The sequence below is a fragment of the Manis pentadactyla genome, chromosome 1, assembly GCF_030020395.1.
Source record: "Manis pentadactyla isolate mManPen7 chromosome 1, mManPen7.hap1, whole genome shotgun sequence".
NCBI classification, from domain to species: Eukaryota; Metazoa; Chordata; class Mammalia; order Pholidota; family Manidae; genus Manis; species Manis pentadactyla.
In genome coordinates, this window is record NC_080019.1 from 219,630,963 (window position 1) to 219,646,635 (window position 15,673).

Genomic DNA, 15,673 nt, shown 5'->3' on the forward strand with positions numbered 1-15,673 from the left:
GCAGGAAAAGAACCCATTACACGTTCTTCCAAAGACCAAAGGGGAGACATGAGGAAGTCGGATTAGATCGTCTGTCTTAAGGCCTGGGCTGAGGCCAGTACAACCCAGGAAATTCCAGTTTTAAGCTGGTCACAGAGGGACTAGCCCACCCTTCCCTTCCAACATAGTGCAAAAATCCCCCATGGGGGTAAAAGTTTCTGGAACCTGGATGAAAGACAGTGTAAAACACCCAAACTAAGGCCCACAAACAGTAATAAGAAACTCTCATTATCCCAAACAGCAAACATCAAGGAAATCAACAGTGAAGTCTGAGAATTTTTATAGTAATTAATGTAAGGATACAGAAATTGAGAGCTGGGGTCATGGCTCTCACTGCGATAAATACAGAAATATCTTTCAGGAACAGCAGGAGAAACAGAAGGGAAAAGAGAAGATTGTATCCACTTTTCTGTAGTGTGTGGTTAATTTATTTTCAAATGTATAAATGAGTGCATAGGAATGGATGCTTAATTGCTAATATCTATTATTTATATACATTGCCCCCACTTAAAACAGGATGGAAAAGCCTCACACATGCAGATTTTGTAAAATATGTTACATCCATTAGCCCAGTTCATGGTGTGTGCTCTGATGGGAATTTAAAAGGATCTTAACTGCACATCACACACTATGCGCTGCAACGTTACTTTATTATTAAATTGTGGTTCATCCCGTGTGGTCCCTTTCCCAAATTAAATGGAAAAAGTCCAGAGCACTATCTGTATTTCTGCTCCTGTTTCTGTGTTCTGATGGCAAAAGCAACCCCATGAGTAATGAAATCAGGGACTCACACGATTTTAAAAAACAGCCTCCTTCAAAGGAATCCTGAGAATATACTTAATTGATGTATAATTTTGAATTTGAGACGTCTCGTCCAGGTGGAAGAGGAAAATCATAAACATGAGATACCTCCAAAGAATAGTCTTAATTACACCATGGACTATTGAATAAAATGATTACATTTTCTCCTCTGTAAATTTCATACAATTAAATGCAGTAGTGTCACCTTATAAAATGTTTCAATTTTATAATTATTTCAGTTCACTTGCTCAGAAAAAAACATAAGCACAAATTTGCTAAGTATCACCCAAATCTATTCATTCTAAAGAACTGACTTGAATGTTAGTTGTGCTTGTCTGAACTTAAATACATCTTGACATATTTAAGTAGCTATTAAAATTGATAAGATCAAGGATGATACCCCAGCTACAGAAAGGTATTCAGTCACACTTTATTTATTCCCACTCTACCTTACAGATCCCTTTTTTTATATATAAGAAAATGTTGGGGGAGTGGGAACCAATTTTTCTACATTTTTAACCAAAAACTTTTACTAATCAGTTGGAGCCACTGGGTCCTGAATCTCATGATTACACTGAATTCTCTGTGATAGCACGTTAACCCCTCATATGTTAGAATACAGGGTTTGGCCTGGGTTCATTTGCCTGTTTCTTCCTTACTTGATTCTGGGAGGGAACTAGCGAACATAATCGTTTATCTGTGATCACTTCTGAAGTACCATATTCTGGCTGCTTTGGGTAGTGATTTCCCAACTACCAGGTGGCATGTTTCTGGAGCTGGGGAGTATTACAGAAGCTGGGGGAGGCTAGAGTGCCTCTAGCTCTCCCTCCCCCTAATCTCACACGTCACGGTGGCAAGATGGAGAGCTGGAAGTGAAAATTCAGGGAGTAGAGGATCGTGAGCATGAGGCTGACCTCAAGGACATTTGAGGAAACTCCGTGCACTGTTACTTTTTCCACTACAATTAACCACGATCTTTTTTAACGAGGCAAATTCTCCCTCTAAATTGGCCAATCCCCAGTGGTACATTTGGCACCTCTGGAGGCTGCATGAATCTGTCAGTGTCACTAGGGTATCACTAAGCACATCGCAGCCTTGATGTCCTGGAGGTACCCTATGGGTGTAAGGAAGAAATCAAATAGCCCCACGAGGGTTTCTGTCATGGCTTCTTGCTCACAGCCAAATACCACTTCTGGCTGTATGGGCTGAAGATTTGGGTGCATCTTAACCCTTCTTTAATCCAAGTTTCAAAAGGTAAGGAGAGGGGATGCAAGACGGGCACTTTGACTGAAGCAATTAAAGCCTATGCCAGGATACCAGGTGGCCAATAGAGGGAATTTAATTTACAGAGAACTTGGCACAAAGGTATTAGAGGGGGTGAAAAGCCCAGTAAGGGCACAGTGAGGCAGAACTCAGCACCAACAGGAAGGCCCTGCCACCTCTTCCCTTGGTCCCTCCTTGCCACTAGCAGACCACCAGCGCTGGCATTAGCTGGTAGGCCACTAGCGACTGTCACTAGACGGACTGCTGGGAACTGGTGTTAGCAAGAGATGCACAGAGGAGGGGTTCAGAGAGGGATAAAACCAAGGAGAAGACACAGCTACTGCCTAAGATACTACTCACAGCAGAGAAAAACAGAGGAGAGGAGAAACACCCCGGGCTTTCCTTGCCTCTCACCATCCCATTTCCTGTGCATCCTCCTACTGGGTGCAGGAGCCAGTACGTGTGCAGGAGCCATGCCCAAGAAAGAACTGGAGGGGGCCCAGAACTGGGTGCAGCGAGCCAGAAGCCACTTGGCGGAGCCTAGAAGACAGACTCTACCAGTCTTGGGAATACAGAGCAGAGCAGGGTAAGAGTAAGAAATAGCGGGGAGCAGGCCCAAGGTAAGCCTGCAGCATCCTGGGCACGTGACGGAAGAAAAAATGAGAATTATGAAGGGCAGCTTCAGGGCTAAGTGTTCTGGGGGAGAAAGTCTGGGTTCCAACAGCAGCCTCACCATTTCCCATGTTTCTTAAACTCTCTGAGCCACAGTTTCCTCATCTATAAATAAGAGCAGTAATACCACCCAACTCAGGGTTATTTCAAGACCTATGTGAAAAGCACATAAAGTGAAGAGGAAACCAGGTTTGCTTTACATCAAACAATTGACGCATACAACAGGCAAGAGACTATGGACTCTGCCACCAGAAAGACTTGGCTTCGAATACCTCTTCAGTGTTTTACACAGGAAAGATTCAGGACCGTCGGTGATAATCTCTGACCCTTTCATCTAAAAAATGGGGACCTTTTGATCTCTTACTGTTCATTCATTCATTCATTCATTCAAAAAGAGATATGGCCTTGCTATGACTTAGGTTCTACTACGGGGAGAAACTAAGGGACAAACTAATTAGGTTAATGTCAATCTATGGTTAGTGTTTTGAAGAAAAAACAAAGCAAGCGCCATGAGAGTGTCAGCGAGGACGTGATTTAGAGGGAAGGTGTTTTAAACTAAAGACCCAAAGGCTGAGTAGGAGTTAGGACAGTTTGTGAGGGGAGAGTGTGCAACACAGGCCAGAGACAGAGCTCAGAGCTGGCGAGCCCCAGGGGCTGAGATGCAACCAGTGGGGCTGGAGCAGGGCAAGCAGGAGAGGAGGGCCAGCAGACAGGGGCCCGATCATGCAGGGAGGGCCTTGCAGGCTACGGCAGGGACCTGGGACTTTGAGGGAGAGTGAGATGTTCTAATTTGTAATTAACCACAGGAGCTGATGAATTTGAGGTGGGCTCACAAGGAAGCAGTGCCCTAGATAGGATGCTATTGCTGTTGACCTGATGACAGCAGATGGTGGCCTGAACTCAGGTGGTGGCCCTGGAGGTGGCCAGAGGCGTATGGATTTCCACTATGAATCTGAGACAGAATCAACACAACTCAGTAAAGAATTGGCTGGCGAGGGTCTGAGGAAGAAAAGGGAAACGACAGGAGAAAGTCCCAGCTTTCTGTTGAATTGTTCTGTGTGTGCAGGAGCCATGCCCAAGAAAGAACCGGAGGGGGCCCAGGTTTGCGGCATGGGGCGAAGAGGGAGACTCATGATGCCGCTTGGTCTCCATGACTCTGAGGTGTTTAGAAGACATTGCAGAAGAGATGTAAAGCAGGCAGTCAGATGCATGGCACACACTTTGGATGGACTGGGAGAAGCGGTGCTAGTCACGGCCTGTGACTGTGAATAGCATATTTATTAAACATTCAAACCCCAAGAAATAGTGCAAGCAAAGAAAAATATACCCATTCCGGAGAAGGGGAAGTCCAACTCTCTTGCCAAATAGTTGCAAATTTCTCCTGGACCGCTTAGGTTGCTTTTGTGCAAACAAAAATTGGCCATATGCAAAACAGTTTTGCCTGCTCCTGCAGAATTATTTAATATGCCTTTTAGGAAAAGTGTGGAACACACTTGAAAGTTTGGAAAAATCTGTTTTCAATTCATTAACGCTGCCGTGTTTTTTTGGGCAAGAGGCTCTGCCTTTTATAACCAAATAAAAAGGACTGACTTATAAACAGAAAAAAAAGGGCTTTATTCTCAAGTGCAAAATAGAGACGCAAAAGGAAACAAATGCCAATTTGGCCGATGGAATGGGCCAAAACATTATTTTCTGTAAATAAATTCGACAGTACACATCAGAAGCAGAGATCTCCAGGGTCTGCCAACTTGAGAAGACATTGGCAAGAGGAATTGAACCAAAAAGTTATATGCCCTCAGGAAATTATAAGGCCGTTTTATAAACAGGTTCTTCACACTCTGGTAGGAAACACCAGCTCCTAGTCTCAAAAGTCACTGTGCACCCAGCCCACCTCCAAGCCAAACTTTCAGCCTTGCAGCTACAAAGGACAGGATTTGGTGGAATCGTTTTTACATGGTCACAGCCTGAGTACGTCTCTTAAGCCTCCAGCCTGGGGAATCACGGAGCATTTGCCTGAAGCATTTTCTACTGAGAACTTCTTTGCCATGGGCTTCTGTAGGAGCTCTTATTGGCATTGGGAAAACTTGATGAGGTTTTTGTGCCCCACATCTCTGACCACCAACATGCCCTCTTCAGAAATGCATGTGTAAAATAGACTCTATGTACTATATTCACTAACTCCTGAATTTTTGTGGGTGGTTTGTGGTGACTTATGAGATATGGGTAAGTTGGCCACACGCTAGAACCCGGCTCTAAGTGAAGACAAATATACCATGTCTGGCAAAGAGATGAGTACAAACACCATCGAGGCATTATGGGATATGCTGCCTTGGCTATAAATACTGAGTCCTGGCCACCTGCAACAATATATGGCAATTAAAGTCATCATAAAAGTCATGGCATGGTTCTTTACTACGGTCTCGCTGGAAAGGCAGGGATGGAGGTTGGGAGGGACAGAGGAGGCCGGAAGATTTCATTTGCCTATAGGCAGGAGTCATTTTAGACCTGCATAGAGGATTTTTAAAGTAAATCAAAGTGGCTTTCTTTAAAATATGTGTTCCCTTTTGCAGCAAGTTTCTATGTTCTTCCTTCTCTTATAAAAGAGCAAGTATGTGGACAACACAAGGGAAAAGGTTGCTGGAAAATGCCATAGAAGTAAAAGACTGGGCCTCTAATTACACTTAGAACACTAGCAGATTCAGAGAGCAAGATCTCTCCTATGAGCTTACACAGGCTCAGTCAACTGAAGTTCAAAAAACAAAAAGTCATTAAAATGCTTACTGGAGAAAAATCAATCCTTATGGAAGTCGAACTTTGATTGATAAGCCTTCAGGAGGGGGAAATTTTTCTCCATTTCATGCTACACTGTTACATTCAACCACCAACAATCTTCAGGATACTAATATTAATTACTTAGATGATGGTATGGTAACACTTACACGAACATTTAGCTACCATTTGACAAAATGCTCACATGGTTTTGAGACTTTCTTAACTAAAAAAAAGGGAAGTTATAATTTTAACAAGAGAATTGCCACATCTCCTAGTTAAATCCCTTTATGGAAACAAAAAATATATAATAATCTATAATCCATCACAGCTGTTTGGCTAGAATTACCAATTACCTTCAATGCCTTAGAGATACTCTGCAGATTTTTACAAGTCTGTACAGTATATTTTTAAACTAATTTTCTTAAAGAGTATTGATAAGGTTTATATCCTTTTAGGCATATGACGACATATTTGATTTAACTTGAATATACAATATCAAGGCTTTACATAAGTAGAGGAAAAAGGAGACAGGGATTAAAAACAAAATATAACTAAAAAAAAAAAAGCCTATGACTATTTGAAAAATCATTTATATTAGGTTTGGAAATGTGCTTTTCATTCCCACTTGAACATGGGTGTGGTGGGCTTACGGGAATCTACGTCAAACAAACAAGTCAGTCTTGTGAGGAGAAGCTGGAAATTTGTACAACCTCCGCTTGTCCCCACCTGCGATTGCGCCTGAAATCTGCCCGCACTTGGAGAGGGCCTGCTGCTGTTCAGACAGTTGTGAAGATTTCCAGATAGGTATCTAATTGGGTGGCTTCCCAGCACCTCTACAAGCAAAGTAAAAAAGGGAGTTTAGAAAAGTAACAGCACTTTAAATAACCAGATTATGTGGGATCGATAGGAAATGCTCAGAAAGTTAATAAAGCAATTACTTAAGGAGAGTGAGTGCTACGTGGGGTGGGGGTCGGAGTGCTTGAGAGAATAACATTGCACGCTACCCCAGTACGGATAAATAATTAAGAGTTGGCTATAAAGATCTCAAGCATTGCACCAGATGTGCCTGCCCTTCATAGATGCCCAATATGGGCCACTGTTAATTGTCTTTCTTCTTTAAACAGAGGAGTGTGCCTCCCTGGTTCTTGCCTGTCTGTTTGGCCAGTTCTGGGATTGTCTCCTGATGCTCCCCCACGCGTGTGAAACAGTGTGTACCAACTGGTGCTGCCCCTCTCACAGGTATCACCACACCTCGGACGAAAGCCACTCTCGGAATGATTGCAACTGCAGCTGTGACGTGGACTGCAGCCTTTTTGAATCCTGCCACGAGACCAGCGACTGTCTGGAGCTGGCCATGGAGATCTCAGAAATCTGTTACCGCTAGCACGACGACATTAGCACATTCCCGCAGACCCTTTGGCCCCACAGGGAAATTATATCACAGTAAGATTGTAATTTCCCTGTGCTGAAACGTAAGGGCTGTACACATTTCTTGGATGCTGTAGACCATTTTATTCTGCACGTGTCTGGAAAGCTAGTATTGTCAACTCAATGATCTTATTCCAAATTTCACAACCGCATGGCTCACTGAAAAATAAGATCTTATCACAAGTGATGAACAAATTTTAAATACCTCTTAAACGCCATAGGTACAAGATGTTTCTTGACTATAAAATAGCATGCTAAACCATGCTGGGTTACTGCACTCACTGTCTCGCACCATGGACTCAACTTCATTCATAAAATCAGAACAAATTAGTGCATTCTTTCAGAACTGACATACATTAGCTCATCTTTCTAATGGACTCATGCATAAACATTATGTATTGTTGGTTATTATTAATAATGTATTGTATAACATCATTTTGTAATTAAAAATTTATTTATACAGTCTCTTAAAATTCACTTATATGTACAGTTTAGGTAGGAAAGGGAATTAAATGAATTAGAAACCATGCTCCTATAATTACAACAGATGTCTCTAAGACATCTCTAGTGAATTTTGAATACGGTGTACTTTGAGAGAGTACTGTAATTCTAGACCATATTATTATATGTCTATGACTATGTCATAACAGGTTATGCATATTCTTAATTTGGTACAGAAAGGCTCTTCTTTATTCTAATGAGCATAAATGGGAATTATGTGCAACTTTCAAGAAAATGACCCCAAATAATCAACTCTTCATTTTCCTCATTTCTGTTTGTCAGGCACAATAAGCAACAGGATATTAAAAGGGAATCAGAGCCTTCTACTAAACTACCATTGGTTTGGACAGCCAAAAGAAATATATGTGCAGATACTTACTAAGCACCGAGGGTCCTAATACAGCATGTGCATCAGAAACGGTAGCTTTTTTTTCTGATAATTAACGTAATTCATTATTGTGTTGAATAGTCCTCATAGTTACAAAAAACTTTTTTAAAGATGTGATATCAACTTAGAAAGTTATTTTTTTCAACTCAAATTAAAACAAACAATTTTAGAGGAAAATACATAGAGGATGAAGTAACTTTAGAATCTTCTTTACTTTCTGCAGGGCATGGCATTGCTCATTAATCTGTGGTTATATATTCCCATGGAGATATCTCACTATATTCATAGAATACGAAAAAGCAGACTATGTCAGTGACCAAGCAAAGAACACAGAAGCTGAAGGGAGAGTCAAGGGAACCTCTTGTAATCTAGACACACAACGACAAATTCCAAAATATCTGTTTTGGCCTGACTTAGCTCATTTCAGGCAAAAGCAACACTTTTGTTTTTATGGTAAACTAAGCACATTTTTCTACTCCAGTAAATTCCTCCAAACTGAAAACTATAAATGTTTTAAAAATATTTTTAAGCCGCCTCTAATAAGGTATTTAACTGCTTTGTCTTGTTGCTGCCAGCACAGCGAATCCATGGCTACCGCCAGCTCCATTCCTGCTTGATGGTCATGTTATTCACAGACCACAGAGCTGGAGAGTGCCCCACACTCCTTAAGAAACTCTTCAGTCTCTCTGCTTTTCAGGAGCTCAGGGGCAGCTTTATGCTTCATGCATGAAACAACATGTACATCACTGGGGAAAAGAAGTAGATTCATAGGATAGGAAGGGACCCCAGCACTGTTCTTTTCTAATATCCTCATTTGTCATAAGAGAAAAAGGGAGACCCCAAGAACAGACTTATCCAAGACCATGCAGTGAGTTAATGGCAGTGTCAGGAACTCTGACTGGTGGTCTGATTGTCTAAGTACCCTGTGCCATTCCATATTCTCCATTTCTGAGTCCAGCTGGTACACAGAGGAACAGCTGTTCCAATAGTTCAAATATGAAAATACTACCAGACTGGCTCATAAACACTTGCTACCTTGTACCTCCTTAGTACTTCCCCATGTCCCCAGCCACCCTGGCCCCCTCCAAACACCCACTCCACCCCTAGGAGAACTCCTGGACCTGCAGAGGGTTGCTGGAAGCCTGTCCCAATAATGTGGGTACCTGGTGTCATTGATTAAGCCACGCCATATCGGTATTAAAGAGTTTGACGCCGTTTTCTAGTCTACATACTCTAGTGCAAAGATTATGCATTTCAAATGTGAATTGAATGCTTGTCAATTAGAGACAGAAAAACTGCCAGGTCTTATTTTACAATGTGGTCAGAATACTACAAGATCTTTCTGTGGCCTCTCTTTCCACAGTTTGTTAACTTGTTCCACACTTTCACAATTCACCATGCTCTAACAGAAAGAGCCAGTTATACAAAGTGTGAAATTTCTTTTCTTTATAACCAATAATAAAACATTATCCTTTTTGCAAACATGAATGGCTCTTGCAATTGAATTCTTACACAATAAAACATATGCAGCTGGGAAAATGCAATTGCAGAGGGAGGAGAGATGAAAAAGGAATGTGGTTATTGATTAAATACAAATATCAGAATCTGAGAAGGCTCAGATTAGTTTCCAGAATGATGAAGGCCTGTGATTACAAATAAAGATAATGTTATTCTTTAAGGTGGGCTTCTTAGGGAACGGAGTGTTCCTATTTAAGGACGCATACTAGATAAGAGAGACTGGAGGACATACAACCTTAACAGGGAATGGAGATCAGAGACTTCTCCCACAGCAATATAAGAAGATAGTTACATTATTTTTCCTTTGCTCAATGGATTTTTATAAAACCATTGCTTCTCTGAAAGCCTACACAATACAGAAAGCAATGAAGAAACGAAGCTACATTTAACTTGCTAATGAAATTTTCCCAATACAGAGGCTGATAGGCCTACAAAATTAATTATCAATGCTGGAGGACATTAATAAAGCACAAGTTGCTTTCACTTTTTTCCCAGGAAGTAAGAAAACATATTCAGGCAGGGAAACTTTACAAACAGGAAACATCAGGTGAAGGAATATCAACACTTTTTTTTTTCAAGGATAAATGTGTAGGTGGAAATACTTGAAGGGCAGACTTTATTATCCAATGCCTCCAAATTTCTCCCTTTACAAGATGGAGCAAAAGAGTAATACGTACACTTAAGCTGGACTCTTAGAGTTTTGCCCATCAAATGCTAAGTTCACCCAGGCCACACCAACTAATGATCTGTGATAAAATTTAAGTACTCTTTTTAATGGCTTGTTGGGTGTTGTTTGAAAAATACCTGAGTTAAAACGAACACAGCTGCCATCTGTGGAGAAAGGCTATCTGAATAGAGAATGATTTTCTAGCGATTATAATCGCTAACATTGTATTAGTGGGCTCCGTTACACAGGTACATCTGGACAGCTCCTAACGTTACTGGCAGGAGCCGAGAATGGGGGAAGTGAGGACGGAAGTAGGGGCGTGGCCTGCTTCATCATTTGGTTCAAAGTGCCACCTTCTGATCTACCATCTGGATATGCTTCCCAGCCCTGCTTTTGCTAGTGTCTCCCAAGCAGTGGTTCTCATTTAAGGATGATTTGGCACATACCCCCATGCACGGGAAACATATGCCAACATCTGGAGATGTATTTGGTTGTTCCAGTGGACAGAAGGGAGGATGCTAGTAGCATCTAGTGAGCAGAAGCTAGGGATGCTAGTAAACAGCCTAGGACACACAGGACAACTGTCACAACAAATGAAGAGCTCTGAAAGTCTTTCTATCAGTCTCAACAAACCATAGTCAAACTGACCTGGAAGAACTATTAGAAAGAAAGTCACCAGATCAAACTGGGGATGCCCAGCCCACTTTCAATTTCAGATCAACAACAAATAATATTTTAGTACAAGCATGTCTCAGATATTGCATGTGACATACTACAAACATGATTCCTCACTTTCCTGAAATTCAAGCTGGTTTCCTGTATTTCTATTTGCTAAGTCTAGCAGCCCTCTTTCAAAAGACTCTAATTTTGACAAGAAAGCTACGGAAGTGATGATCCTTTAGTTACGTCCCCCGGGAAAGGAGGAAGTGTTTCTCTCTTTGGTCAGAGGCCAGGACATTCTGGACCACACTTTGGACTACATTTTGCAATGTGGTGTAATGTAGGTTCAGGGATCCTGGCTTCTAGATCAATTCTAAAGCAGGATACTCTCATTTTCCCCTCTGCCCAGGCTTACACAGGGTCTACTACCTTGGACTAAGCTGGCTATGCCTCATTCTCAATGCTTCAAATCTCTTTTGGCAACTAAGGAGACACCTCAGTCAAGGGCTATCTTGATTTAAGGGATAGGAAGCAGAAATCCTCATTTGAGCCTTGGCATCTAAACTACATTTTCTGATTCAGTTCAGTCTAGGCTGGAAAGACTCATTGTGATCAGTGGCTGCACAGGCGTAATGGAGCATTTTCCTCTATCTAGATATTTTCCTTTCCAATAGCTCCCTCTGTCAAAACTCTGTGGGAAAGGGGGGAGCATAGGAGGGTGGGATTGAGGCATTTCTTGGACCTGGATTGCAATACCACCCGCTAACACCATAACTTCACCATGTGCCCTCAGTATATAGTTGGGGTAGACCAGAAAGCCTGAACATGTTCTCTTTACTACATTTTTCCTTTTACAGATGAGAAAACTATCAAATAGAAAATATTTGATTAAATGCTTTATATACATTATCGCAATTTAAACAGCTCCGTGAAAAGGTTCTGTTATTACTCCCATTATCCTAGGGCAAATAGAGACTTAAAATATTAAGTAACTTGCCCAAATTCATATACCAAATAGACGACTGTCACAGGTTCAAACCCAGGTCTATTTATTCTGAAGCCCATGCCTTTAATCATTAAGCCTAAACACTGCACATTTGAAAAAAAAAGATCAAATCAAGATAAAGTTCAAGTATTCACTTCTAAAGCAAAAGCAATCAGAAAAATATAATGATTATATTCAAAGAAAACCAGTTGCTGACAGTAAATGTTTTGAAAGTTGTTATCCTGTGCCATGATTAGAATTTGGAACATCTTCAAATGCTTTTAAGATATGTACCCAATAAGAAATAAATGCAAAGTCAATGCACTGCAATTTAATCTTTATGTCAGTAGCTTTGCCCTGTTCATCTATGGTTTCAGAGACTTACCTTTTAGTGCTCTATTTTAGCAAGGCAATTTTGATTTCTGCCTCAAGAGTCCATCCTCCACACAGCACCCAAGCCAGCCCCTCATCAGCATTCCATGAGAGGGTCTAAGAGCATGAATGGTTCTTAATCAGTCAACAACACTACGGGCAACCAAATGCATTCTGATACTTAGACCTTTTATCTCATAAGCTATGCAGAAACCAAGGTCACAGTAACTTCTTTCATGGCTTATCATTTCTCAAATGTACTTGGAGTGAATTTACAAAGCCACAACTTGTTTTGCGGATACAGAGCTTTCCACTAGGTTCAGCACTCTCCCACATCCTCTCTGTTTCCCCTTTCAGCACTTGCTGCCTGCCTATGGGTCCTCATTTAATATCGAGTTCCCGTAAATTAAAAAAAAATAACAGTAAGTAAGAATATTGAACAAGGTTCTCCCAGTGGCTGAACACATACCATCTGTAACTGAGGCTCTTCAGAAACCTGCATTAACATATGAAAGCACTGCTGTTCAGCTTTGTGATATAGGCACGGGCCCCTGCAATGGGGGAGGAAGACGTGAAGGTGGCATGGTACCAATGCCAACACGCTGTCATTGTTACCATCACATAATTGCCAATGTTGGCATGGCAGCAAACCACCTAGCTCAGAAGGTGAGTTTACAGAACTGCCCCTGGGAACTGAGGCGAAGATGGGGTTCTAAATGTTGTGGAAGGACCTCAACAGACCCACAGACCCCATGGAGTTACCTCTCAGCTCACTTCTTGATGTCTCATTCAAAGCAGTAATATACAGAGTTTTGATCTACTCATAACATTTTTACAATAACCTATCAAGAATGTATTAGAAATTATTTTAAGAGTAAAAGTCTAGCACCAGAAGTCATCCTGCATGTTACCAATAGTACTTGTATAATACACTGGGAAACACCAGGTTCTGTGAAAGAGAGTGAGACCAACTGGATGACCAGTGAGGGGTCTATTACCCAACTCCAGGTAAGACCAAGCAGAGGCCTGGACTAATGTGGTGGCTGTGAAATGAGGGGGTGTGGGGGAAAAGAGGCAAGAGTCACGTCTAGAAAGGACTTTAACCGGCTGGCTTGTGTTTTAGAAGCAGATGGAGAGCCGAGGAAGAATGGCAGGGGATTACATGATTAAAATCTGACCACGCAGCAGGGTCCTTGAAGCCATAAGCGAGTGGACACTAACAAAGGACCTGCTGCAACAGGCATGGAGCGGCAAAGGGCTGAAACAGAACAGTGACAGGAAACACAGGAGGAAAGAGATGGACGGGGAAGAAATTAGAAAAGGACCGTTAGTCCTCCCTCAAACTCTTCTTATTTTAAGATGCAAATATTCCCTACTGTCTATCACATATATGAGTCATGAAGCCATTATTTTCATTAGGGAAGAAACGGGTTGGGGAGGGGGAGTTCTATTCCAAGTGGAAAGTCAAGGTATATTTTTAGCTACATTAAGCCAGCCTTCTGCTGCTCTGCACACTGATGCAATTCCAACATAAAACATAATCTGTAATATTCCAGGGGAACAAATCCAATTCTTGGTCATATAAATTTTCATATAAGTCCATCACAATTCATCCCCAAAACATCTCATTCTCTTTGAAAGCCGGAGCTGCGGGGAGTGATCAAAAAAGAGCAGTTTAAAATTGCTCTGGAATTTCCAGAGATGCTAAATCTAACCTTCCTATGGTGCAGGACCAATCCTCCAAACTTTAAATCAGAGGTAAAGCATTTTATGTTTTAAAAGATATATTCCTCAAAGTTTATCACAGTGTATTAAAGTCAAATGTGAGTTATTACTTACCAAATCTGGAGCTGATGTCTTCCCCTGATTACCCTAGGTAGGCGAGAATAAGTATCTTCCAACCAACATATTTTTTACCTTTTCATCTGCCTCTTGCTATTTACAATAGAGTGAAAAGTAATAGCCAAGAAGTGACTTTGCAGGGTTGGACAAAGTGCAAATCCCATCTGACTGTAGCCTAAATTGTATTCCAGGCCCCTGGCAACTTCTGCTGCATGGAGAAGAATAATGGAAACTGACTTCTCTACAGCTAGATTGGTCCTATAGGAATAATCAGTGAAAACTCATCTGATGAACTGTCTGCACATTTGCATTGGCTTAGAACCCAGAGTGGATATATTGGTCATGCCTGTGTTTACTTCTCTCTGCCCTTGCTGGGCCTTTCTGCATGAGCAGACCAGCTGTGGCATGATCAGGATGCCCTGTGAAACCCTAGAGTGACCAGAAATTTTATAACACCATTTATATGAAAAGACTCCCTGTCAATTCTTCTGGTTTTATGTATTGGAAACACAGCAATTATTAGTAATTCAAGATTCCACCTAGGGGCTGAGGAAGGTGGGAGAATGGAGGACATTCTTGGCTTAAAGCTATGTCAGAGGGATTAGACTTCTCTGTGGGGAGGGGGCAGGGGTGGGGCTGGAATGTCACCTAGGCCCTTGGAATCAGAGGTAAGTTCCAAAGGTTCACAGTCCCAAGTGCCCTCCGTCCAGATCTGTGGGCATGTTACACTGTCAGGAAACTCCTGCTCCAGAACATGCGATTATAATACAGGTATGTGTTTGTCTGTAATCATAGAGAAGAAGGTTGAGATCTACAAACAGATATGGGTTCAAATCCTGCCTCAATTACTGACGAGCTTAATGCACTTAGTTAGTAATGAAACCTTCTGGCCTCAGGCTACTCATCAATAAAATGTGGTCAATATTTGACCACAAATCCCCACCCCATCAGTCACTGTGAGGAGTAAAAGAGATAATTCAGTAAAGCCTTCAGTGTAAGTTTAGTCGATATAGGACAAATACTCATTAAACTTCAGTTATAATTATTACCAGACTCATTACCCAGTTTGTGTCCATAACACACAAAAGATGTCTCTGCATCACGTCTGCCACATGATACCATTTTCTGAGGCTATCCATTTTTAAGACAATCCTCTTCATTATTCCCTCGTTATTCTTCCAGGAAATGAGCACCTCTCATACCCATTTCTTTATTTTTCCTTCTCTTATAATACTGTACCCTTTTCTCCAGGATAAAGATAAGAGTTATGATTGTAGATAATTTAATAAGCATTTATATGTGCCAAGCACCGTACAAATGGCATTTCATTCATTACAGGCCTCCCTGTTTCATTGTGCTTCACTTTATTGCACCTCGCAGTGATTGTGGTTTTCTACAAATTTAAATTTACAAAATTTTACATATTGCACTTGTGGCAACCCTGCGTCAAGCAAGTCTCTTGGTACCATTGTTCCCACAGCATTTGCTCCCTTCATATCTTTGTATCATGTTTTGGAAATTCTCATGGCATTTCAAACTTTTTCATTGTTATTCCATTTGTTAGGGTGATCTGTGATCAGTGATCTTTGATGTTACTGTTGTAATTGTTTCGGGGCACCACGAACCGCCCACTTGAGACGACAAATTTCATTCACTATGTTGAGTGTGTTCTGACTGCAGATGTAGCAGAAAAGAGCCAGAGAACTAAAATTAGAAGTAGAGCTTTAGGATGTGATTAAATTGTAATCTCATGATAAAACTTAAA

The 15,673-nt window shown here is 41.3% G+C and overlaps 1 protein-coding gene across 2 annotated transcripts in view; it reads left to right on the forward strand.

Moving 5' to 3' along the window:
* Nucleotides 1-6,931, forward strand: part of MDFIC2 (MyoD family inhibitor domain containing 2) — a 95,273-nt gene extending 88,342 nt beyond the window's left edge. For both annotated transcript variants that reach the window (XM_057499317.1, XM_057499342.1), the window contains one exon: nt 6,672-6,931. In XM_057499317.1, coding sequence (XP_057355300.1) covers nt 6,672-6,931 — 260 coding nt within the window. The remainder of the gene's footprint in view (nt 1-6,671) is intronic.
* Nucleotides 6,932-15,673: the final 8,742 nt, after the last annotated feature.